At 47.9% G+C, this 25,590-nt stretch overlaps 1 protein-coding gene across 1 annotated transcript in view; it reads left to right on the top strand.

Moving 5' to 3' along the window:
* The window catches only part of LOC147616301 (uncharacterized), a 149,144-nt gene that overhangs the window by 82,075 nt on the left and 41,479 nt on the right, over window positions 1-25,590 (top strand). The window contains exon 14 of the mRNA XM_086777027.1: window positions 15,629-15,717. Coding sequence (XP_086633153.1) covers window positions 15,629-15,717 — 89 coding nt within the window. The remainder of the gene's footprint in view (window positions 1-15,628; window positions 15,718-25,590) is intronic.

Genomic DNA, 25,590 nt, shown 5'->3' with positions numbered 1-25,590 from the left:
AAATTGACTACGACAAAAAGAGAGAGAGAGCATGTGCCGCAGCTCCAGCCCGTCAGCCCCTCCAAGAGAAAACACACACACGTCAAGCTTCCAGCCCTGCCCGCCAGGAAAAGCACATATATGCTATAGCCTGACTTCTCCATAAAAAGTGTCTCCCCCAAAAATAACGAGCCCCCCCCCCCTCCAAGGGCCACGATTTATCCCAAAAAAGGGGGATTGGTTTTGAAACCTTTAAATCCTTTGTCCCGACTCCCCCCTTCCACATGGGGTTATGAAAGAAAAGGTCCTTATAAAATGAATATGTCCTTGAAGCTATTCACTGTCCACCATGTCCCCGTGCACACTTGCATACTATCAAGAGAAAAACACAAGGTCGTAACAAGATGCATCATACTATAACTGAAGAAGGCATGCTTTTCATCGGGTTCGAACCATCCCTTCACACCCACTCACTAGGTTCTCCATGCAAACCTTATAGGGCATCCGCCATACAACCAAAGGCCCCAAGCATCTGTGATGATCCCTTGGGCATGATCAATATAAAAGTGATTCCGTGCTCTGCCAACAACTCTCATATGACGCACCACCAGGCCCTCGGTGATATCATGCACATCACATCCCTCCAAATACCATTGATCCTATACAAAGAAAAAGACCAGTCCATCATCCTCCCCCGGAGTGGGGAGGCCCATAACTTGTAGTGGTACACGTGTCTTGGAGAAAACTCCAAACCACGATTGATAAAAATCCCTTCGAAGGTCCCTATGGTCGAATGGTTGGGTATCGCAGCATCAATTTGCACAATGCTCTGACTAGTGACCCCCAAATGTTGTGTAAGCACCCCTCTCTAATCCTTCATGAGGCTTTTAAGCCTCTTCCAAACCAACAGTGTGGGGAAGAGAGTCTCCCAGTCAGCCCATTGAATATGGGTAGCTGCACCAAGAGGTCTACCATACTCATCAAAGATCAAGTCATTCCACATAATAGGTTGTTTGTTAGCTTCATTAGCTGACCGTGGAGGTATGTGAACCAAGAACCTCCTCATGCAATACCAAGCCAGGGATCTAACCAAGGGGGAGGACGGGGTCGATGCTCAACCTCCGAGAAGATTAAAAATGGGCTGTATATCTAGTCTTCTCCCCTAACCAATGCTCTGCCTTTGGAGAAGATAAAACATGGGCTGTATATTTAGTCATCTCCCCATGTTTTTTCTTCTTGGCGTACTGTCAACCTCTAGCATTGGCATCTGAATCCTGCGGTTGAGACGGAGAGTGTACTCAAAGAAAGGGTTGTCGAGGGCATCCTTAGGGGCGAAGGGATCGTGCCACCGCCACTCATGAGGATTCCACCATAGACGCATTAGTGGCCAGCCCTCCCATAACCATAACCTCCAAGATCTCTCTTTGGCAAATTTGGCTGGAGGTGGGTCGACGTGCCATCTATGGTTCTGAAACCTAAACACTCTCACCCTCTGTAAAGTGCAACATTCTTTATTTACATAAGTTTTGTAATATATACATAGAGCAACATGGCTCCAAAAAGTCAATGCCTCAATTGCATATGCATGAAGTGGCAATACTGTGTTGTGGACATTTCGCGATGCAATTGTTCTCTCACCACCATTGGTGCTACAATCCTACTCCTCGGGATAAAACGGCTGAGATTGGGTCCAAGCGATGAGGTCGTCAAGTCAACTTTGCAGAAGGATGATGCATTAGGCCAGATTCACATGGTGACCATGAAGCGCGTTTCAGCTCGGCTGCAACCTTGAAATGTTGAAACACGTTTCACGAAACGCGAAACGCACCTCTAAGGCGAGACAGTCTAAGGCTCCGTCTAGACTAGCATTCTATAGGAGTGGCAAGTCGTCTCTCATGGCCACTCTCTTGGAGAATTCTGGGACACAGGATCATGCATCACCCGCAGACAATTTATTGCAGAATGATGATGTATTGGGTCCAAGCGATGAGGTCGTCGAGTCAACTTTGCAAAGGATGATGCATTAGGCCAGATTCACATGGTGACCATGAAACGCGTTTCAGCTCGGCTGAAACCTTGAAATGTTGAAACACGTTTCACGAAACGTGAAACCTTGAAACACCGTTTTGTGTTCTCAGTTTCAAGTCTCTCTTTCATGATGAGATATGCCATGGACATTATTGTATCACTTTGGTCTCATAGGCCCATTGGGTCTTTAGTACACGCTCAATCTCTCTCTCTCTCTCTCAGCTCGGCTGAAACCTTGAAATGTTGAAACACGTTTCACGAAACGCGAAACCTTGAAACACCGTTTTGTGTTCTCAGTTTCAAGTCTCTCTTTCATAATGAGATATGCCATGGACATTATTGTATCACTTTGGTCTCATAGGCCCATTGGGTCTTTAGTAGACGCTCAATATCTCTCTCTCTCCCGCAGCCTTCCCTCCTGCCTGCTGTTCCCCCTGCTCGCCGCCGCCGCCCTGTTCGCTTCCGCCGCCTGCTGTTCGCCCTGCTGCTCGCTTCCGCCGCCTTCCCTCCCGCCTGCTGTTCGCCCTACTCGCCGCCGCCCTGTTCGCTTCCGCCGCCTGCTGTTTCCCCTGCTCGCCGCCCCCTCTCTGTTGGAACTTGTTGTCACCCCCTCCCGCCTGCTGCCCTGTTCCCTGTTCGCCGCAGAGTTCTGCTGGCAATATGCTGGCCAGCCTATCTATCCGCTAGGCTGTGTGGCGTGGCCCCCTTTCCCCACCCACTCTTGCTCAGGCCCCCAAGGCAGCAACATAACTCTCTCTCTCTCGCTTCTTCCATGGCTTCCCCCTTGCGCAACCCGACGAAGGCGACCTTTATGGTCACAAACAAGAGGATAACAAATGTGGGAAAGGAGATGAAGGAATGGAAAGCGGAGATGGAGGGATGGTGGAAGGAGAAAGCCAACTTTCTCCAAATGGTATTCAATGAGGGTAAGCGGTGGAAAGAGGAGAAGGAGGACCTCATAGCAGAAGTCAAAGACCTTCACAGGGAAGTCGACACGCTCAAAGGCGTAATTTCAGCTCTTCAGAGGGAGCTTGCAGAGGCCAAGGCAAATGGTGGACTTGAAGAAGGTGAAATTCAGCCATCCATGATAGAAGAGCTCAAGGTTATCAAGGAACAAGTACGGACAATTAAGGAAGAAGAGAAGCAACACGAAGCAAAGACTTCCTCATGGGTGGAAGTCATCACCAAAACTCAAAAGAAGATGGATGAAGCGGAGAAGTGGATAGAGGTCGCCAAGAAGGGTAAAGGTAAGGAGATAACAACCCCTACACCTACAATCATTAACATGACTTTGGAAGAGGAACAACGAAGACGTACACGTGCTTTGCATGTGAGGATTACCGGCCTTAAAGACGGGGATAAAGTTGAAGAGGAGGTGAAAGAGCTTATGGTGTTGATGGGGATTGACAGTCCGGCACACGCAAAAGCCTGGAGAGTGGGCAAAAAAAGCGGAGGCAACGGGGAAACATCAAAGGAAAGAGCTCTCATACTTCGCTTCCCCTCTATTGAGGCGAAGAAGGAGTTCTTGAAGAGACGACCCACTTTAAAGAATACAGGCATTTTTCTTGGTGATGATCTTACTCTTTCACAGCTTGCACATATGAAGGAAGTCATGCCATAGATTAGGGCGGCAAGAGAAAAGGGAAAGATAGCATTTTATAGAGAAGGGAGGGTGGTCATCGTGGAGCGATGCTCTACATGACGGTGCGAGACCTATGGGACCAAATTAAAGCTGGCAGCCTGGAACTGCAATGGATCCCTCAGACTTGATGTAGGTGCCTTTGAGGACAGCTTTAGAGATAGAGATATAGTCTTCTACTCGGAGACTCACCAGGCCCCTGGTCAGATGATGCCACAGGTGACAGGATACAGATGGGAGACAGCTTGCAGAGTAGGGACGAGGTCGGTACACAGTAGTAGAGGATCAGGGGGGTGGTAGTTCTTTTCAGGGAGGAGCTGCAACCGCTTCTACACATCGTTCGGAGAGATGATCAGGCTAGATATATGTGGGTGAGACTGAGGGCCGACACAGGCAGATTCTTGTATATTGCCATATGCTATTTTGCTCCTAGTACATCGACATATGCAGCACCTAGAGGGCAGTCTCCTTTCTCTGTGCTAGATGATGACATATGGGAGTTCTCTAGGGATGGAGACATCATCCTGTTAGGGGACTTTAATGCCCGGACGGGCAACCGCCAGACGGCCTTTTATGATACCTCGGAGGAGATGCTGAGAGAGCTGGACACTCTGGATATGGGATTAGACAGACGCTCACAGGATGTGGAGTGCACAGCGTATGGGAGATATTTGGTAGATATGGGGACTGCACATGGGTTGGCCATACTTAATGGCTTGCAGAGGTTTCCGTCAGCAGCTGGATTTACTTGCTTTCCACATAGACATGGTGCTAGCACAGTGGATTATTTTATGGCTATGCCGAGCTTTGTTTCATGCATTGAGGACTTCACAGTTGGATCTCGGCCCATTGGGGTAGTAGTGGATCATGCATTGTTGACATTGACTATCTCTTTTCACTTTACCACAGCTCAGAGGACACGAGTGGCAGATCACACTCGATATACTTTTACCTCAGAGACTGATGCTGTCTACACAGATGGGATTTATAGACGTCTGTACATAGAGGAGCCAGGGAGACCTTTGGAGGAGTTGACCCAAATACTGACAGAGACTTTACAGGATGCAGCGAGAGAGGCATATCCACATACTCAGCCTGGATAGAGACAGCGTTCTGGATGTATGCCCCAGAACAGCTGGTATGATGAGGAGTGCAGAGAGACCAGAGCCTGACTGCAGCGGGAGGTTGCTTTGGGAGTCACTACTCACTGACAGTCACGTATTGCCTTCTGACGCCTTGTGCGAAGGAAGAAGCGGGCCTTCCTTACTCAGCTAGAGCAGGAATTATACCAGCTGTTCTTGAGCCAGGATTCGAGGGAGGCTTGGCGTCTGTTTCATGAGTCCTCCCCTGCTTTGGCCATCACTTCTACAGAGGTCTGGGGTAGTTAGGCAGCATCTCTATATACAGTTCCTGGACAGACACCTTTTCCTGACCCGCCAGCACCATGCCCACAGACATGTACTTTCTTTACCGCAGAGATGGTAAGGAAGGCCATTGATAGGATGAAGACTGGGAGAGCATATGATCATGATGGATTGGTCGCTGAGCACTTTATTGATGCGAGAGACATGCTGGCAGAGCTTCTAGCAGTGATGTTCAATCGTGCTATGTGCGAAGGCTTACCCGAGACTTGGAGTAGGTCCACCATCGTGTCAAGTCAGGGGACCCTATGGAGCCAGGGAATTATCGCACTATTATGATTGGTCACACACTAGCACGATTGTATGCATCCATTCTTGAGCAGCAGTTGAGTAGATGGGCAGAGAGAGAGGGCATTCGAGCAGAGGGACAGGCAAGGTTCAGGAGAGGTTTCTCTACTCTTGACCACATCTTGACTCTGCGGGCCATTATTGAGGAGGGCAGGTCGCATGGGCGACGGATTTATTGTAGGTTTGTGGACTTCCGCAAAGCATTTGATACAGTGCCCAGAGCCAGATTGATGAGGCGATTACAGGAGATGGGGGTACCCACAGAGCTCATATGGGGGATTATGGCTTTATATAGATCAGTTGCAGGACAGGTACGCACCCCAGAGGGGGTCTCTACTTTGGTTCACTCCACTATAGGAGTGAAGCAAGGTTGCCAGTTATCTTCTTCATTGTTTGGTATGTATGTGGATGAGGCTTTTGACTACATTGAGAGATTGGGGGACAGAGGAGCCCAGCTAGCAGGTACATGGATCCCACTATTGTTATTTGCTGATGATATTGTGTTGATCTCTGACTCCCCTGAGGGTATGCAGCGTCATCTGGATGCTTTACATGAGTTTGCACGTGATAGTGGATTGTCTGTCAACCTTGGCAAAACCAAGGTTATGGTGTTTAACACCACGCCACAGTGGGTTAGGCGATCAGCTTCCACATTTACATATGGGCAGGAGAATGTGGAGTATACAGATGCATATACATATCTTGGGGTAGTATTCAGTGGGCTAGTGTTTTTGATGAGGAGAGCAGCAGAGACTAGATTGACTAGAGCACATGCAGCCCTCGGTGGTTTGGAGAGGATGTGTTCGCAGGTTCAGTTTCAGGAACCTCGAACGAAACTTTGGCTTTTTGACACTCTAGTGACATCAGCTATGCTTTATGGAGTGTAGATATGGGGACCTTCAGTGGGCCATCACAGCGCAGGCGGGTGGAGAGGTATGGAGAGGCCTTTGGTATCTATGATTGCTAGGATTATTAGAGCCAAGGCTGTGGTACCTCATGAGATTATTCGAGCAGAGCTGGCGGCTGCCCCTCTGGTGATTGAGGCTCTTACGAGATCAGTCTCCTACATACATGGCTTGTGGGATCTCCCCCGAGACAGATATGCACGCCTCGCCCTGGAGTCCTCCCGACAGTTAGCTTTACAGGGAGACACAGCTTGTTGGTATGGACAGATGACATCTTGGTTTTAGGCACATGGTTTTAGCATGGACAGATTGCCTCCCATCCAGTATTCTCTGGAGGCACCCTCTCTCACTCTCACACGGACAGAGATTACCAGACTCATCCGTCAGGATTTAGTTCAGCTGGACATTAGGAGGACATGGATACAGCCGACTGAGGAGCTCGGCACGAAGATGGCTTTCTACAGAGAGCATTTTCTTCAGCTCACAGCAGATGGTTTTGTGATCAGACCCAGTTACATGGATGTACACTTGTCTCATGCAGTACGATGTGCTATTGGTCAGATTCGCACATCCTCACACCAGCTTGAGATTGAGATTGGCCGATATAGAGGTATACCAGCTGAGGCCAGGATATGCCGAGTATGCCATGGGGAGCCAGAGACAGAGCTGCATTATATATGCCATTGTACTGCATACTATGAGATACGTGGTCGTTTCCACTATTTATTTAGAGAGGGTTTTGGACCACTTTCCAGAGTCATGGGGTACCAGGACCAGAGGTGTTTGGGATTGTTCTTGCTTGAGCTGCGGAGACATAGAGATAGCTTGCTTAGGCGCACAGAGAGCCAGACTCAGAGGCACATTACAAACTTCTTTAGTCCAGCCATCACTGCGCCAGATGGACCACACAGCAACAGGACATGGATACCGCCCACACCAGAGGTACACTGATTGATCGTGCGATTGAGCTTGGGTGGTCCAGACGCCCACGACTACGGAGGAGGGCATCCCAGCATAGACGGAGGTTGCAGCGGCGGATTCGGATTATTCTTGCGAGGCATGCGAGACACCCAGTCAGGGTGCTGACCACAGAGGATATTGAGGAGATCCGCCAGCGTCCGATGCGGCACATATTATGAGATGGAGGCACCCCCATAGTGTACCCCTCCGTCCCACATGATATTGTATCCCCTCACTATATTCCACTCACCTCCATAGCGTACCCCCCCCTCACTATATTCACACCCTATAAGGGTTTCTGTTTACCTTCCATTTCCAGTTTCATTTTCTAGGTGCCAGTAGTATCATCTTTATTTTTCATTTTCTAGGTTTTTTTATCCAGACATTGTATCAGATCCACCATGATGTAACTTTTGGTCTCATAGGTCATTATTTCCTTTTGAAGACGTTAATATAACATTTCATTTTCATTTCTCTCTCTCTCTCTCTCTCTCTCTCTCTCTGTCTCTCTCTCTCTCTCTCTCCCCCCCCCCCTGCCCGCGTGCGCCCCCTGTGCGCCTTCTTGCCTGCCTGCACCCCGCCTTTTGACCCCTCCATCTCTCTCTCTCTCTCTCTCTCTCTCTCTCTCTCTCTCTCTCTCTCCTTCTACAGTGCCGCAGATCTGCGTTTTAGGGTTTGGCTGCACTTTCTGAATTTCAAATTTGCAATGAGGAGGTGCTGAAAACAATGCTGAATCTGGGGCAGCAAAGAGGTTGCTAAACCGGAGCGATGATACCATGAAAAAGTGCACAAAGCGGAAGCAGAGTGGCACTAGAATGTGTTGAACAGAGAGTGCAAGAGAGAGAGAGAGATATGGAGAAAAATATGTTGAATATACTGAAGCAAAACAGTCCCAAGCAAGAGACACTACAAGTCTCATAAGTGAGGGAGCAAAATATGTACAAGACTGAATGAACAATGAGAGGCCAGCCCCACCTATTTATAGGTGAGGAGGGCTTGCCGACTGGAGCTGATTATGCTGGCCGACTAGAGCATATGAGCTGGCCGACTGGTAAAATACCAAAAGGGCTGGGAAAAATCCCAAAGAAATATGTAAAATAAGGGTGGCCAGCCCACACTCTCTCTCTCTCTCTCTCTCTCTCTCTCTCTCTCTCTCTCTCTCTCGCTTCTTCCATGGCTTCCCCCTTGCGCAACCCGACGAAGGCGACCTTTATGGTCACAAACAAGAGGATAACAAATGTGGAAAAGGAGATGAAGGAATGGAAAGCGGAGATGGAGGGATGGTGGAAGGAGAAAGCCAACTTTCTCCAAATGGTATTCAATGAGGGTAAGCGGTGGAAAAAGGAGGAGGAGGACCTCATAGCAGAAGTCAAAGACCTTCACGGGGAAGTCAACACGCTCAAAGGCGTAATCTCAGCTCTTCAGAGGGAGCTTGTAGAGGCTAAGGCAAATGGTGGACTTGAAGAAGGTGAAATTCAGCCATCCATGATAGAAGAGCTCAAGGTTATCAAGGAACAAGTACGGACAATTAAGGAAGAAGAGAAGCAACACGAAGCAAAGACTTCCTCATGGGTGGAAATCATCACCAAGACTCAAAGGAAGATGGATGAAGCGGAGAAGTGGATAGAGGTCGCCAAGAAGGGTAAAGGTAAGGAGATAACAACCCCTACACCTACAATCATTAACATGACTTTGGAAGAGGAACAACGAAGACGTACACATGCTTTGCATGTGAGGATTACCGGCCTTAAAGACGGGGATAAAGTTAAAGAGGAGGTGAAAGAGCTTATGGTGTTGATGGGGATTGACAGTCCGGCACACGCAAAAGCCTGGAGAGTGGGCAAAAAAAGCGGAGGCAACGGGGAAACATCAAAGGAAAGAGCTCTCATACTTTGCTTCCCCTCTATTGAGGCGAAGAAGGAGTTCTTGAAGAGGCGACCCACTTTAGAGAATACAAGCATTTTTCTTGGTGACGATCTTACTCTTTCACAGCTTGCACATATGAAGGAAGTCATGCCAGAGATTAGGGCGGCAAGAGAAAAGGGAAAGATAGCATTTTATAGAGAAGGGAGGGTGGTCATCGTGGAGCGACGCTCTACATGACGGTGCGAGACCTATGGGACCAAATTAAAGCTGGCAGCCTGGAACTTCAATGGATCCCTCAGACTTGATGTAGGTGCCTTTGAGGACAGCTTTAGAGATAGAGATATAGTCTTCTACTCGGAGACTCACCAGGCCCCTAGTGAGATGATGCCAAAGGTGACAGGATACAGATGGGAGACAGCTTGCAGAGTAGGGATGAGATCGGTACACAGTAGTAGACGATCAAGGGGGGTGGCAGTTCTTTTCAGGGAGGAGCTGCAACCGCTTCTACATATCGTTCGGAGAGATGATCAGGCCAGATTTATGTGGGTGAGACTGAGGGCCGACACAGGCAGATTCCTGTATATTGCCATATGCTATTCTGCTCCTAGTACATCGACATATGCAGCACCTAGAGGGCAGTCTCCTTTCTTTGTGCTAGATGATGACATATGGGAGTTCTCTAGGGATGGAGACATCATCCTGTTAGGGGACTTTAATGCCCGGATGGGCAACCGCCAGACAGCCTTTTATGATACCTCAGAGGAGATGCTGAGAGAGCTGACAGACGCTCACATGATGTGGAGTGCACAGAGTATGGGAGATATTTGGTAGATATGGGGACTGCACATGCGTTGGCCACACTTAATGGCTTGCAGAGGTTTCCGTCAGCAGCTGGTTTTACTTGCTTTCCACATAGACATGGTGCTAGCATAGTGGATTATGTTATGGCTATGCCAAGCTTTGTTTCATGCATTGAGGACTTCACAGTTGGATCTCGGCCCATTGGGGTAGTAGTGGATCATGCATTGTTGACATTGACCATCTCTTTTCACTTTACCACAACTCAGAGGATCTGGTGATTGAGGCTCTTACGAGATCAGTCTCCTACATACATGGCTTGTGGGATCTCCCCCGACACAGATATGCATGCCTCGCCCTTGAGTCCTCCCGACAGTTAGCTTTACAGGGAGACACGGCTTGTTGGTATGGACAGATGACATCTTGGTTCCAGGCACATGGTTTTAGCATGGACAGATTGCCTCCCTTCCAGTATTCTCTAGAGGCACCCTCTCTCACTCTCTCTCACACGGACAAAGATTACCAGACTCATCCGTCAGGATTTAGTTCAGCTAGACATTAGGAGGACATGGATACAGCTGACTGAGGAGCTGGGCACGAAGATGGCTTTCTACAGAGAGCATTTTCTTCAGCTCACAGCAAATGGTTTTGTGATCAGACCCAGTTACATGGATGTACACTTGTCTTATGCAGTACGATGTGCTATTGGTCAGATTCGCACATCCTCACACCAGCTTGAGATTGAGATTGGCCGATATAGAGGTATACCAGCTGAGGCCAGGATATGTCGAGTATGCCATGGGGAGCCAGAGACAGAGCTGCATTATATATGCCATTGTACTGCATACTATGAGATACGTGATCGTTTCCACTGTTTATTCAGAGAGGGTTTTGGGCCACTTTCCAGAGTCATGGGGTACCAGGACCAGAGGTGTTTGGGATTGTTCTTGCTTGAGCTGCGGAGATATAGAGATAGCCTACTTAGGCGCATAGAGAGCCAGACTCAGAGGCACATTACAGACTTCTTTAGTCCAGCCATCACTGCGCCAGATGGACCACAGCAGCAGCAGGACATGGATACCGCCCACACCAGCGGTACAGTGATTGATCGTGTGATTGAGCTTGGGTGGTCCAGACGCCCACGACTATGGAGGAGGGCATCCCAGCATAGACGGAGGTTGCAACGGCGGATTCGGATTATTCTTGCGAGACATGTGGGACACCCAGTCAGGGTGCTGGCCACAGAGGATATTGAGGAGATCCGCCAGCGTCCGATGCGGCACATATTATGAGATGGAGGCACCTCCATAGTGTACCCCCCTGTCCCACATGATATTGTATCCCCTCACTGTACTCCACTCACCTCCATAGCGTACCCCCCCCCCCGTCACTATATTCACACCCTATAAGGGTTTCTGTTTGCCTTCCAGTTCCAGTTTCATTTTCTAGGTGCTAGTAGTATTATCTTTATTTTTTCATTTTCTGGTTTTTTATCCAGACATTGTATCAGATCCACCATGATGTAACTTTTTGGTCTCATAGGTCATTATGGCCTTTTGAAGACGTTAATATAACATTTCATTTCTCTCTTTAGGAAATAAGCCGATGGGCAGAGAGACATGGTCATCGACAAGCACATGGACAGGGTGGCTTCAGGAGAGGATTTACTACCTTGGATCACATACTGACACGGGCACTTATTGAAGAGGGCAGGGCACATAAGAGAAGGATATACTGCTGCTTTGTGGACTTCCGCAACGTACCACGTGCCAGGCTTATGCACAGATTGCATGACATTGAGGTACCCGAGGATATGCAGTGGGGGATACATGCTTTGTATAAGTTTGTGACAGGCACAGTCGGAGCTCCAGGCGGACTATCTTATAGGGTGACCAGCATGATAGGGGTGAAGCAGGGATGCCCGCTATCGCCCACCCTCTTTGAACTGTACATTGATGCGGTCTCTGATTATGTAGACAGATTGGGAGGCCCAGGGGCATGCTTGGCAGGTGTGTTGATACCCATCTTGTTATATGCTGATGATATTGTTCTAATCTCAAACTCTCCGGAGGGATTACAGAGACACCTAGATGCATTACAGGCTTTCTGTGCGGATAAAGATATGACAGCGAACCTTGGGAAAACCAAGGTTATGGTGTTTAACACCACACAGGCATGGGTGACGAGATCAGAGCCTCAGTTCCCTTTCCGAGGGGAGCCGGTAGAGTACGTCAGGTCATATGTCTACTTGGGAGTTACTTTCACAGGACCGCGTTTCTCCTTGAAGGAGGCAGCAGCAGCAGCTAGATTAGCTGGAGGGCATGTAGCCTTGGGGGCACTTGAGAGACAGTGTGCACACATACAGTTTCAGGAGCCACGCACCAAATTGTGGCTATTTGATACACTTCTCACACCGACCCTCCTGTACAGAGCTCCAATTTGGGGGCCTAGTATACATCAGAGATCTCAGAGAAGGACAGATGAGGGATGGAGGCAAATGGAGAGATCATTGATTATGATGATTGCCCGCATGATTCGGAGCAAATCATCAGTACCACATGAAATTGTTCGGGCTGAGCTGGGTGCCCCACGAGTAGTAACCGAGGCCCTATTCCAGGCAGTTACGTTTTTACAGCCGCTATGGGAGCCCCCTTAGCAGAGGTACTCCCGATTGGCATTGACCTCATCCATACAGTTGGGAGAGGATGGAGATACTCATTGTTGGTACGCTCAAATGAGATCATGGTTTGACCTACACACTACCACCCTTTCAGTACAGTCTGGATTGTCCATTTTTGGATCTCACCCGCTCAGAGCAAAACTGCGTGATCAGGATGGATATCATCAGAGTGGACATAGAGAGGACATGGACTAGTCCCCTTGAGCCCTTGGGCACGAAAAGGGCTCATTACAAGAGCCATTTTCTACACCTCTCACCGGATGATTTTATCACCCGCCCGGCATACATGGATGTACACCTATCACATGGGATACGTTGTGCCATTGGACAGATCCGGACCTCATCACACCAGCTGCGGATTGAGACAGGGTGATATGTGCATCAGATCTTGGATGACCGCATTTGTCAGCTATGCTACCAGGAGGTAGAGACAGAGGAACACTACATTTGCCGATGTACAGTCTATTATGAGATCCGAGGGAGATATCACTGCCTCTTCCAAGAGGGTTTTGGGCCGTTACGCAGGGTCATGGAGTTTAAGGATCAGAGATGCCTGGGATTGTTTCTACTTGAGCTCAGGAGACACAGAGAGACCCTCTTGGCAGACAGGGGGCCGAGCCATGATGTACCTAGACAGAGGACCCTGACAGATTTCTTCGGCACCAGCACCAGCAACCCAGCCCACACACCTCCTAATACCTCCTCCATTGGGCCATCAGGGCATTGACCACGCTCCCAGGGAGTCGCCACCACTGATAGAGCAATTATCTTATGTCGTGCTCGTCGGCCACGCCCACCAGGATTCCGACCACGGCATCCTCACCATCGCGCCAGATCAGAGCCATTATTGCTCGGCATCGGAGGCGCCTACCTCGCTTCTACGACCTCTCCATTCTGGCGGAGATACTTGATCTAAGGAGAGGGCAACACTTCAACTGATCAGCATACATGGATCTACCTGATATACATTTTTCAGTATTTTCCACTCAGTATCATCTCGGAGTCCTACAGTTCTGTTCTTATAACTGTAGGACAATCAGTTTATTGTACTTTTTAGTCCCATTTAGTTGTTCTCTTTGATGAGACACCAACTTTAGATGTATTCTCAGTTTTGGTCTCATAGGCCACTATGGCTTCTTAGAGACGTTAACATATCATTTCATTTCTCTCTCTCTCTCGCGCATGCGCGCGCACACAGAGACTATTGCATACATACGTACGTATGTATATACATATATTTTTATTTATGTGTATGTATATGTGTGTGATTATATTTGTATGTGTATATTTATGTGTGTATGTGTATGTATGTATGTTTGGTGTGTGTGTGTGTATGTATGTTTGGTGTGTGTGTGTGTATGTATGTTTGGTGTGTGTGTGTGGAGAGGCATTGAGCGACTCCTTTTGCCTGCGAAGCTGCGACTCTTCTCGCCTGTGAGCCTGCGACTCTGTTCACCTGCGATTCCTGCGACTGTCCTCGCCTGCGTCTCCTTTCGATTCTGCTCGCCTGTGACTTAACTGTCTGTGAGACTGCAATCTCGTCTCTCCCTCCTCCTGCTCTGTGTGTGTGTGTGTGTGTGTGTGTGTGTGTCGCTGAGATCTTCGCACGCCATCCTCTCTCCCCGTGCAGTTTCGCCTTCCTTTCCAGGTTCAGTTCGCATCTGCAGATTTTCTAGAGTTCGAAGTCAGTTTCAGAATTCCAGTGTATAGAGCTTCTTTTTGATACGCATCAGCAGAAGTCAGTTTCACTATTCCAGTAAATAGAGCTTCTTTTTGATTCGCATCAGCAGAAATTTTAAAGGCTCCTGTATACAGCATACAGCTTTCATAAAAAAAAGAAGTTGTTTAGCAGTGTTGTACAGATTTTACTCTTGCAATTATGTCTGAGACTGTTGTGACATATGCTCGTCGGGATAATGCTGCAGACAGTAACAAGAGGCAGCATGCTGCAATTGAATTTGTCACCATGATCAAGCAAGATTCGTCGGATGCACAGTTTGTATATGAGGCTTTATGTGAGGACTTTGTAGACAGTCGTGTCAAATGGAAGGACCCGCCTCCTTCTTTCAGTTATAAGATTAAATTGCCGACGATTGTGTCTCCTCTTGAATATCTAAGAGATAGTCACGGCCTTGAAAAACTTTGGTTTTCATGTAGCTATTTATATGGTAGTGATGTGTAGATGTAGGCTAATAATGGGCCAGGGTCTTTTCTCTCTTTAGGAGTTTTTTCCCTTAAAAAAAAGCACACTCTTATATGAGTGTGTGTATGTGACCTTATCATGTCACTTGTACTTTACTCATTTTTGTTATCTATTTTGAGTGTTGTGCTTCTCTCTATCCTTACTTGCTTGCTACATCATGTGTGTGTGTGTGTGTTGCTATCTTTGTCTCCACTTGAATAATTGGTATGTCGAGGTGTGAAATGTTGTAGCGTTTCCTGCCCCGTTTTGAGGTGAAACGTTTCGGGGCTGAAACGTTTGGCGGTGACTTTGGGCTAGGATGACTTTGTTGAGTTCTCTTTGCTTGGGTTGGACAATATGGAGGATGTACATGGCATGGGGGATCATGTAGATGGACACCAGGACATGTTGCCCTCTCACAAGGCCTTGGAGGATGTACAGCATGACGTATCTAGTCATGATGTATGGCGTTCTGTATTGCGCATGCAGAGACTGTGTAGAGTTTTGGATATGGGAAAGAGAGTGGACTTTGTTCCGAGGATTACCCCCTCCAGCATTATGAGGCGAGCATAGACACTGGCTAAGTGTTTACGTAGGTATGGGATCAAAACCACATCTTTACCACTAGGATTGTCTCATGGAACGTGCAGGGCCTCGGGGGGCTTCCCACCTGCAGTAGGAAGCGCCTCGTGAAGGGCCGGGCAAAGGGTCATTTTTAGCTATAGTCCTAGAGTAAATCTAACCCAAGTTTGGTTCCTGCATATAAATACTTCTAGCTGTCAAGGGGTCTCAATAAATGCGCTGCAAAACTGAAGTAATCAAAGGAAATCCTAGTGTTCTGAAATGTGTTCTTAATAAATCCAAGGCTGCCTGGTGTTGCAGGACACGATCAACAATTCATCTCCTTCAGGAACTTGTTTGGATCTGGAAGACAGCATCTTGACTTTTGAAACACAATTGGACCAAAGCAGGTAGAATGAGAAATACTATAACTTTTGATCTGTAGTCAATTATGCATGAGATAAATCCTAGTCTAGTATCCTAAAATTGAGTCTCATTGTGGAAGGGTCAAAATGTCCGTGGTAATCGATTTCATAGTAATTTGACTTTTCAATGTGAACGCAGGAGGTGTGTGTAAGTCATCGAATAGGCAAAGGGATTGTGAGTGCCTATGTGCTTTTGTATAAAAGGGGATTTTCCCACACATTTGAGGCATAATGCTAATTCCAAGCTGATTTGTTAGTTCATCTTTATTGGCATTCTTGTCTTCAAGAGGTGCGGGCACATTTTGGCGAACCTGTTGGGGAGGGGTTGATTTTCCATGACCTCCCCTCCCCAAATCTTGAGCCTAGGGTTAGGGTATGCACTGATTTTAGGGTTTTCTTATTCTAGCATGCTGTTACTAGGTTAGGCTCTATTCTACCATTTTTGCTGCTGCTCAAAGGCTTCATAATGAGCATTGCAAGACTTCTGCAGCCTGCTGGTTTTCCTCATGGGTGGGCTGCCGCTCTGATGCCTGGTGTCAACCCATCGCACACGTTGTGCCAAGTAGCTCTAGTCATTACAACACCTCCAATCAAATGTCATCGTTACAATTGCGGGAGTGCGGTGCAGTCCATCAACCCACCATGCTGTGGTGCCTTTAGATCTATCACATTCTATCACCTACTCGGCGTGCTTCACACTCACTGTCCCTTCTTTATGTGCTCAGTGTCACATTACACATTTGCTCGCTTGTTCACACCTACGGCTCGGTGCTCTTCACACCTGTCACCCCTTCCTTACCTTAGGCGCCACACCTTCCCACCACATCACTATTCACACAGCTCTTTTACGTGTTGCCCCTTCCTTACCTTAGGTGCCACCCCTTGCCACAACATCACTATTCACACACCTCTTTTCACACTTGACCACCCGCCCACTTATCACTACCTCCTACACCCCACTTACCACCCTACTGTCACCCTATCATCAGCCGCTCATGCACTTATCGCTGACCTCTCCCCTTATCTTATCACTTGCCTCTTTTTGCACTTATCTCTACCACCTCTCTCCCGCTGAAGTGCTTATTTCCCCTCTTGTCCACATATCGCCCATCATCTTTCTTCACAAATAACCTTCTAGTCACCTCTATCGCCCCCCTAACACCCTGCGCAATGTGCACCCTCACCTTCTTTGCCCCCTACCCACCTCGGCTCTCCCACGTTTACCTCATCAATACTCCTGCATTGACACCCATCTTTTGTTTTCCCGGAAAAGAGACTTATACTAAGTATGAAAAAATATACAAAAGGGAGATTTCAAACCAAACATGAGAGAAATCTCAACCAATCATGTGCCTTGTGCTGCCAACAAGGTCCCATAGGAGTGGTGGTGAAAAAGATGCCATAATTCCACTCTCATGAAGTGGCTATGCTTTCTCTCTGCAGCCTTGTAAGATACTTGGATTCTAGCCCAAGTGGCCATGAGGGTGTGGATGATAGCACTCCAAATCCTGCCTCGAAGATCCCTAGATTCTGGCCCAAGTGACCATGAGGATAAGGATTATATATCACTCCAAATCCTACAAATGCACTATGACTAGTGCACTCAATGGCCTGAGTGCATCTAGCCTTCCAATTGTGCCAGGTGGGACGTATCCTGACTCCGGTATGTATTGAAAGATGGAACCACGGAGGAACTCTCCATTGATCATTTTTATCTAGTTCATGCCGGGCATAATTTATCTGCATTTGTCTGTACAGATATTTTGTATTTTAATGTGGGTTTAGGCTTGCCCTACGCAGCTTGACTCTCCTGGAAATCATGATGCATAACATCATATAAATACTGTGCATCAGAGTTTTCTTGATGAAGAAATCGAGGGGCTGATTGTTTCAGCTTAAGGTCTTGACCGTTGTGAGTCACACATTCTCGAGAGTAGACATTTTCTTGAAATATTGGCTGTTCAGAATCTATTGTAATGAACAGAACCACAGTTGTTACAAGGTGCGCCTCTAACCGTTAGAGGCGTTCAAGGTGTACGAGTCTTCGGAGGCGTTCGAGGCTTCGTTCGAGGCGTTTGGGCATAGTTGATTTTTTCTTTGACCGTTCCTGGATTCTACCCGTTTCTGACCGTTTGGGACCGTTTGGGATTTGCCCGTTTCTGCCTATTTTTGTCCGTTTGAGTCTCTAGACAGGGGCTATAAGGGCCCCTCTGAGCTCTCAAGACTCACACACTCTCTCTCTCGAGTCTCTCCCTCTCTCATACACACTCTCTCTCCCTAGGTGCTAGTAGTATCATCTTTATTTTTCATTTTCTGGGTTTTTTTTAATCTAGACATTGTATCAGATCCACCATGATGTAACTTTTGGTCTCATAGGTCATTATGGCCTTTTGAAGACGTTAATATAACATTTCATTTCATTTCATTTCCCTTCCTTAAGGCTTAAACCTTGCTCAAGGAAGCCCCTCTCACACACACTCGCTCACTCTCTCTCCCCCTCTCATACATACCCATGTGACACTCTTTTTTTTTTCGTGAAATGGTGTTTTATCTTACATGTAAAAATGTACATCAGCCACATGTATGCGTCTCACTGCATCCAAATGCGGTTTCCGTGGAACCTGCATAAACTGACTCACCAACCCAACAGCATAGCTCAAATCTGGTTTGGTGATCGTCATGTAGATCAAACTTCCTACTATGCGCCTATACATAGTAGGATCCTCCAAGATCTCTCCTGAATCTGCACTCAACTTGCCATTCTGATCCAATGACACAGAAATAGGCTTACAGCCTGTCATACCATACTTGGACAACATGTCCAAGCCATACTGTCTCTGCAGTAATCCAATACCATGTGGTGACCTAATCACCTCAATGCCCAAGAAATATCTGAGCTCCCCCAGATCTTTCATCTCGAACTTCTGTCTAAGCAAGATCTTTACATCAAAGATCTCTGCATCATGGTCCCCCGTAATGATCAAGTCATCTACATAGATGACAACAAGCACAACTCCTCTATCACCATGTCTCACATACAGCGAGAAATCTGCATTGGCTACATGAAAGCCAATAGTGACAAGATATTCAGAAATCTTGTCAGACCATGCTCTTGGTGCTTGCTTTAAGCCATACAAGGCTTTCTTCAACCTGCAAACATGCTCGGGGTGACCCACATCCTCATAACCAGGTGGCTGCAACATATACACCTCTTCTTGCAAATCCCCATGCAAGAATGCATTCTTTACATCCATCTGATGTAAAGACCATTGCTTTGACGCAGCCACTGCTATCACAACTCTCACCGTTGCCATCTTGGCAACTGGGCTGAAAGTTTCCTCATAATCAATCCCATATGTCTGCGCATATCCTTTGGCTACCAATCTAGCCTTGTACCTGTTTATGCTTCCATCACTGTTATGTTTAACTTTGTACACCCACTTGCATCCAATGGCTTTCTTGCCTTCAGGCAATTGCACTAAATCCCAAGTTTCATTTCCATATAGTGCATCCATCTCCTCATCCATAGCTTTCTCCCAACACACATTTCCAACAGCCTCATCAATGCATGTGGGCTCAACAACCTGCACAACCTTTGCCATATATGAATAGTGATGTGCCACATACTCAACACGATGTACTCATAATGCAGATAGACATAGAAAAAGCATTTCATACAATACAATGGTAGTTTATTGCGCCTAAGATGAGAAATATTATTTACTGGTTCTACGAAGGAGGCACTCCTCGATGTATATTACACAAGGGTCTTTCAGATATTTGGTCTCTAGGCAATGCGACATTGCCCCCTCAGTGCATTGCTCTATGCAATAGCCACTCATCCCATGCTTTTGTTAATGGACCAACTGCTTGCAGAGAACAAGTTGCATGGCATACAAATTTTGGATGTAAACCACTTTGTTAGCCAAGCTTATGCGGATGACTCATTTTTCTTTCCAAGGAATACTCAAGATGATCCGCGGACACTACCAGATTGAGTTTGAGACAGCCCAGAGCGTGGCCCAGGTCCTAGCCATGAGTCCCCTTGACATCAAGGGTACTCGGGCCTTCTTCAGACCTTGGCAGCATGGCTTCGACCTAGCAGAGCGGCCGAGCAGGGAGAGGGCCTATTTCATGTCACAGTTTGCTTCCCTGGACTCCGCCGCGAGTACCTTCCGCTCCTTTCTAGGATAGGAGCATTGGTGGGCTCGGTGCTTGAGACTGGCCCCACAGTAGCTTCAGTGGTGGCTAGAGCAGCTGGCCTGCCTTCGGTCAGAGTTTTGGTTCCTAACATCTCCTCTCTTCCGAAGGTCATTCAGCTACCTAGGATAGGGGGGGATGGATTGATGAGAGAGTGGAGTTCTCGGGGCTCCCGAACCAGTGTTTTATATGCAGGCAGGTCGGCCACCTGGCCAAGGCCTGCCCTCGCAGGAGACCCCGACCTTCACCACAGCAGCAAGCCCCCGATGGCCCGCCCACGGATGCGGCTCAGCAGGCAACCTTCAGGACACCTTCTCAGCCCACGAAGACCTCGGATTGGCAGCCTGGAGAGGGGCGCCGTAGAGGGAGACAGCCACAGCAGCAGGCCTAGAGGCCGATGCAGCAGCAGTCACAGTCTCAGCATCACTGGGTTCCAGTGAGGAACAGCTTTGCTCCCCTCCAGGAGGAGACCCCAGCGCAAACTGAGGATCTGGAGCTCCTCGGGAGGCCCTGGCAGTACCCTGGCGCGCTCACCTGCTGTCCGGCGGGCACTGAGCACCGACCTTGCTCGAGCCCCGCAGAGGAGACCTACCATGCCGATTCGGGCTTCACGGATATCTTCTATCCGTAGTCGGCTGAGTAGGCTCGACACTAGACAGCGCTCGGAGGCTTTTGACTACTCCTTCACACGGCTTTTTCGAGCGGAGGGCCCCCATGAGCCAGCACCCATCAGAGTGCATGTGGTGATACCTCCGGCCTGAGGGGAGGAGGCACTTGATTCAGCGGTGGCCTTCTCCTTCCCTCTTTGTGGCACTAGTGACCGGGAGTGGACTCTGGATCTCGCTCTTAGCATACTGAAGACTCAGGCAGTTGAGTTTTCTCACCATGTGAGCAATCTGGAGGTGACAGACGTGATAGGCCAACTCTGGAAGCTGGCTCATTTCTTTGATTACGGGAGTGCGGATGCCTCCGGGGTTTGCCACTTGGTGGTTCGCATAGTGGCAGACCTAGCACGCGACCCTGGATATGTATGTATACACGAGGTTGCTCTCTCTGAGCGGGAGGCAGTCGCCATGGGACACAGCCACTGGCGCCTGATCCGAGATTCTTGCAGCACACCGGGTGGGCAGATTCGTAGCCGCTCGGATGGGGACTATTCTCCATCCAAGCCACTTGCGAAGGCCCGCCGTATGGCTGAGACAGCCTCCACCTCAACAGGTCATCCATGAGGATCATCTCATGGAATGTACAGGGCCTTGGCGGCGCACACTATGTACGCTATCGTGGATGCTTGAGGCAGGAGCTTCAGAGATGCCTGGTTGGGGGCAGTATTGATATTATGATGAAGCAAGAGCACCATTTGAGTGAGAGCAGGATTCGGAGATATGGTTCCGTGATGCCTGGCAGATGGGACACATTTTGGTCTGCAGGGTTTGGCCCCTTGGGTGGGCAGGGAGGAGTATGTATGGTCATTGCGGATGCATGGCGGCAGGCCATTGTGGATCGTGGGGTCATTGTGCCTGGTAGAGCACAGTATGTTATTCTGAGGATGCATGATGAGCTCTTTGGCGTGCTCAATGTCTATGCGCCTAACCATGCTAGTGTGAGAGCAGAGTTCTGGACCCTTGTTACAGATGCATTGCCTGAGGCCGCACATTGGTGCGTCGGAGGAGACTTCAACATGCTTGAGGACCCGGCCGATAGGGTGGGAGGCAGTCATGTTACAGTGCACGGCACGGAGCTTGCAGCTTGGGAGCGATTTTGCATGACGTTGCGGATCACTGATGCATGGCAGCATGAGGCTTTCTCCCGCTCTCAGGACAGTCTTAGTTTTTCTCGGTTGGATCGCCGGCAGGGAGGGACTAATCTATCACGGATTGATCGCTTCTATGTGGGCGACAGGTTCGGGGAGCGTGGGGGCTCCGTTGGCATTCTCGCTGGCACTTCTTTTTCAGACCATGCGCCAGTTATTTTGACACTTGAGGAGGGGACACGGGAGACCTGCTTGCAGTTGAGGATCCCAGAGAGGATACTTACAGATTCCAGTCTTTCTGAGGACATTGAGAGGATATGGCATGATAGCCAGAGCTCTAACCTGGATGCAGCAGGCCAGTGTGCCCAGGGACTCATCGAGCTCAGCTCTTTTTTGCACGCTGTAGCCTTGACACGGCTGGGAGAGACACGAGAGCGGGAGCGCCGCTTGAGACGTAGCCTTGCTTCGCTCCAGCGCCTTCAGGAGTAGCAGCCTACATGTGAGTGGGTGGCATTCCAACTGAGCCAGGCAAGCCAGGAGGTTAGAGAGGCAGAGGAGCAGAGACATGAGTTCTACTATCATCGCCAGGCCTCACAGTGGACGCAGCTTGGTGATAGAGTGACTGGGGAGTGCTTTGAGATTACCGGACCCTGCCATGCTCGAGCAGGTGTACGCCATCTCAGGAGACAGGACGGCTCGTTAGCCCACTGAGCTTGGGGAGATTAGAGCCATTGCCACTGAGTTCTATAGAGACCTGCTCTCAGCGGAGCCAGCCACGGAGGCACGTGATGCTTGTAGACAGACTGTGTGGGCCCATGTACAGAGGAGGGTCACAGATCGTATGCACACAGTTCTGGGTGAGCCTCTTTCAGAGGATGAGCTTGTTGAGGCTTTGAGGGTCCTTCCGCGCCATAGTTGCCCTGGGGAGGACGGATTGACGCCTGCCTTTTTTATGCGCTATTGGGACATTCTGGGGCCAGGCCTCCGCAGGGGCTTTCAGTATGTTTTGGACACTGGGGTGATGCCACATAGCTTTTCAGAGGGCTTGATCTTTCTTATCCCCAAGGGGGAGAGAGTGTCTGATGATATTCGACAGTGGAGACCTATTACGATCCTCAATACTGTCTACAAGGTCCTGGCCAAGGCCTTGAGTTTGAGGATCCAGCCCTTCCTTGGGGAGTTGATTCATGCTACCCAGACAAGATTCGTCAAGGAGAGCAGTATCCTTGACAACATTTTCACCTTCTACCATACATGTTCTGTCATGTCAAGTTTCACAAGCCACAATGGCCTGTCATGTCAGTGGGCTCACACCAGAGTCCTTCGTGGGGGGATCCATCCACATACATGCAAAAGAGATAAACTCCTGTTGACATGTCAATGGGCTCACACCGGAGACCTTCCAGGGGTCCATCCACATACATGCAAAAGGAATGTGCCATAGCATGATCGATGTGAGAAATCCTTCTCTGCAAAGTCGGCAAAATAAGCACATGTTCACAGAAGCCAGGGAAGCTCAACTGGCACTCTATTGTCCAGGACAACCCTGCATATCTTCAACCAACCATACAAGCGCAGAATACCTGTCATGCGACATATTCTAGCGTCCCATACCACTAGAATATTCCCCATATGAGATCCTTGTGTAGGCGACAATTCTAGCATCCCATCCTGCTAGGAGCCTCCAAAACACAAGACCAAGACTATAAACTATTTATTAAAATCATAGAAAAGCCTTTTCCAGAATCATAAATGTTTTTCAATGCTTTTTTAAAAAAAAGTAACTTTCCTAAAACACATCTCAAGATAGACATAAGAAACATTCTCCACTTGCGTCAGCAAGGGAGTTCAACATGTACAAAATTCCAAATATTGGCAATAAGCATCAACTTGGTAAAACTCAAAGTATACTTAGCTTCTCTTTGCCAGGTTCGTCGTGAAGCCAAAATAAATATCTCCTCAGCATACACATAAGATACCTTGAGATATATCTCCATATAACTCCCTTGAACAAAATTTGATTCAAAATCTTGAATAGTCCATATGGAACGAGTACTGAACACAGGCACATCAAACCAACTCTGTAAGCCCACCAAGGCGTGCAGTGACAGACTCAACCATGTGTCCAAGAGATAAAAATATAAAGAGAGAGGGGAGAGAGAAAAGGGAATGGGGACCTTGCATAGTACACCACATTGAGCAGGGAACAGGCTTCGCCCCCTTTCAGGAATTTATTCAGGAACAATCCACGGGCACGCTGGCCAGGATCAATACAATCAATGAATACAAAATAAACAAATATGTCGATGTAGGATATCCAAATCGATGTCGATGTTGACGCACAAGATCTCTGATGCCGAGCACACCATGGGGATGACCCACAAGTATCTCTCACCAAGCTAGTACCAGATTCAATATCCAAATGCAATGGATCCCAAGTCCAAGTCCAAGTCCAAATCCCAGTCCAAAATCCAAGCTCCATGTCTAAGCTCTAAATCCACTCGCTCATCCCATGAATAATCTCCACAATTCCTATAGCCTTGTTGATGATGAAAACCCTAGAGAAGCTCTTTCTGGCAAGAAAACTGATATAAAACTTGTTTTAATGATTTTTGGACGATAAAAACCTCAAAAAAGCAGTTTTTAGGGTTTCTGAAATTTTCTGTCCGTACAGTCTGTACAACTGTACGGATCCGTATAGTTGCACGAAAAGATGGTAATGTGGCACTGTAGTTGGTGGAGGCGCTCTGAAATCAGTGGCGGGTAGCGATGAAAAACTCCATGATTTGGTTCATAGATGATGATGATGAAGATAATCTCCACGCTGAGGTTCTTCTCAACTTGATGCTCAAGAGAGGCTCATGCTTCTTTTATACTTGGGGAAGCCTTGCTTTTTGCCAAAAAGTGATGCTTTTGCTTTGTTTTTGTCTTTTTATTAAATATTATTAATAATAGCCAAAGTTCTTGAATTGTGCTTTTACAACTTCAGGGCCTTGCTTTTTGGCCCTAGAGCTGCTTTTTGAGAAAGTGGCCTTTAGCTTTTTGGTCCGGCTTAGTCTTCTCTTTCCAATGGTGCCCTTGGCTCGTGGTCAACCCTGTTTGACTTTTTGGTTTTTCCTGCTTTTTAATCCAATACAGTCATCTGGGCTATTTGGTCGCAATGACCACCTGACTGTGAAATCCGATACAGTTATCTAGGCCACCTAGTCACAATGACCGCCCAATTGCAAAATCCAATACAGTCATCTGGCATCGTTGCCTCCCATATACAAATCTCGTTCTGGCATCGTTGCCGTCCAAAGGGTTATCTGGCATCATTGCCTCCCATGTACAAATCTTGCTCCTTGGGCTATTGGGCATTGTTGCCAGCCAACCTAGAGCATATCCAAATAACCATTATAAGCAAAATAATGATCAATTCCAATCCAATATATATATAGTGAAGAGGGCTAGAGGTATGATCCCTCCCTCTTGAATCTGTCTTGATCGCAAGACGTCCATATCTGTACTTCAAATACATCTCGACCAACCACTTCCTCAATGCTCATAAGCTCGAAGTATATCTAGATAGTCGTAGAAGTACTCCTCTGGCATCCATTTCACGTCCAACAGCGAATAACTCTTGAATTCCAAGAGGAACTTGCTGACCACTGTCTGTCCTCCTTTTCTCACAAAATGAAACATAATCTGTTCTGGCTCTTCCACCCGTGGTGGATTCAAAACAAGTTTGTCTGGGGATAACTTGTACATGGTTTCAATAAAATGTCACGGAAAACATTATATATCTTCCAATGATCTGAAAGGTCCAACTGATGACTTAGATGGTTGACGTTCTTGGTATCCTGAAAGGGCCATATACCATTGTTCCTTGACTTTTGGCAATCCAAAGAAGAAATCCATAGCAA

This window comes from Cibotium barometz, chromosome 38, assembly GCF_041138505.1.
Source record: "Cibotium barometz isolate CiBa-2024 chromosome 38, ASM4113850v1, whole genome shotgun sequence".
Taxonomy (NCBI): Eukaryota; Viridiplantae; Streptophyta; class Polypodiopsida; order Cyatheales; family Cibotiaceae; genus Cibotium; species Cibotium barometz.
Note: the sequence above shows the minus strand (reverse complement) of the source record. Positions and strands in the feature narration are given on the sequence as shown.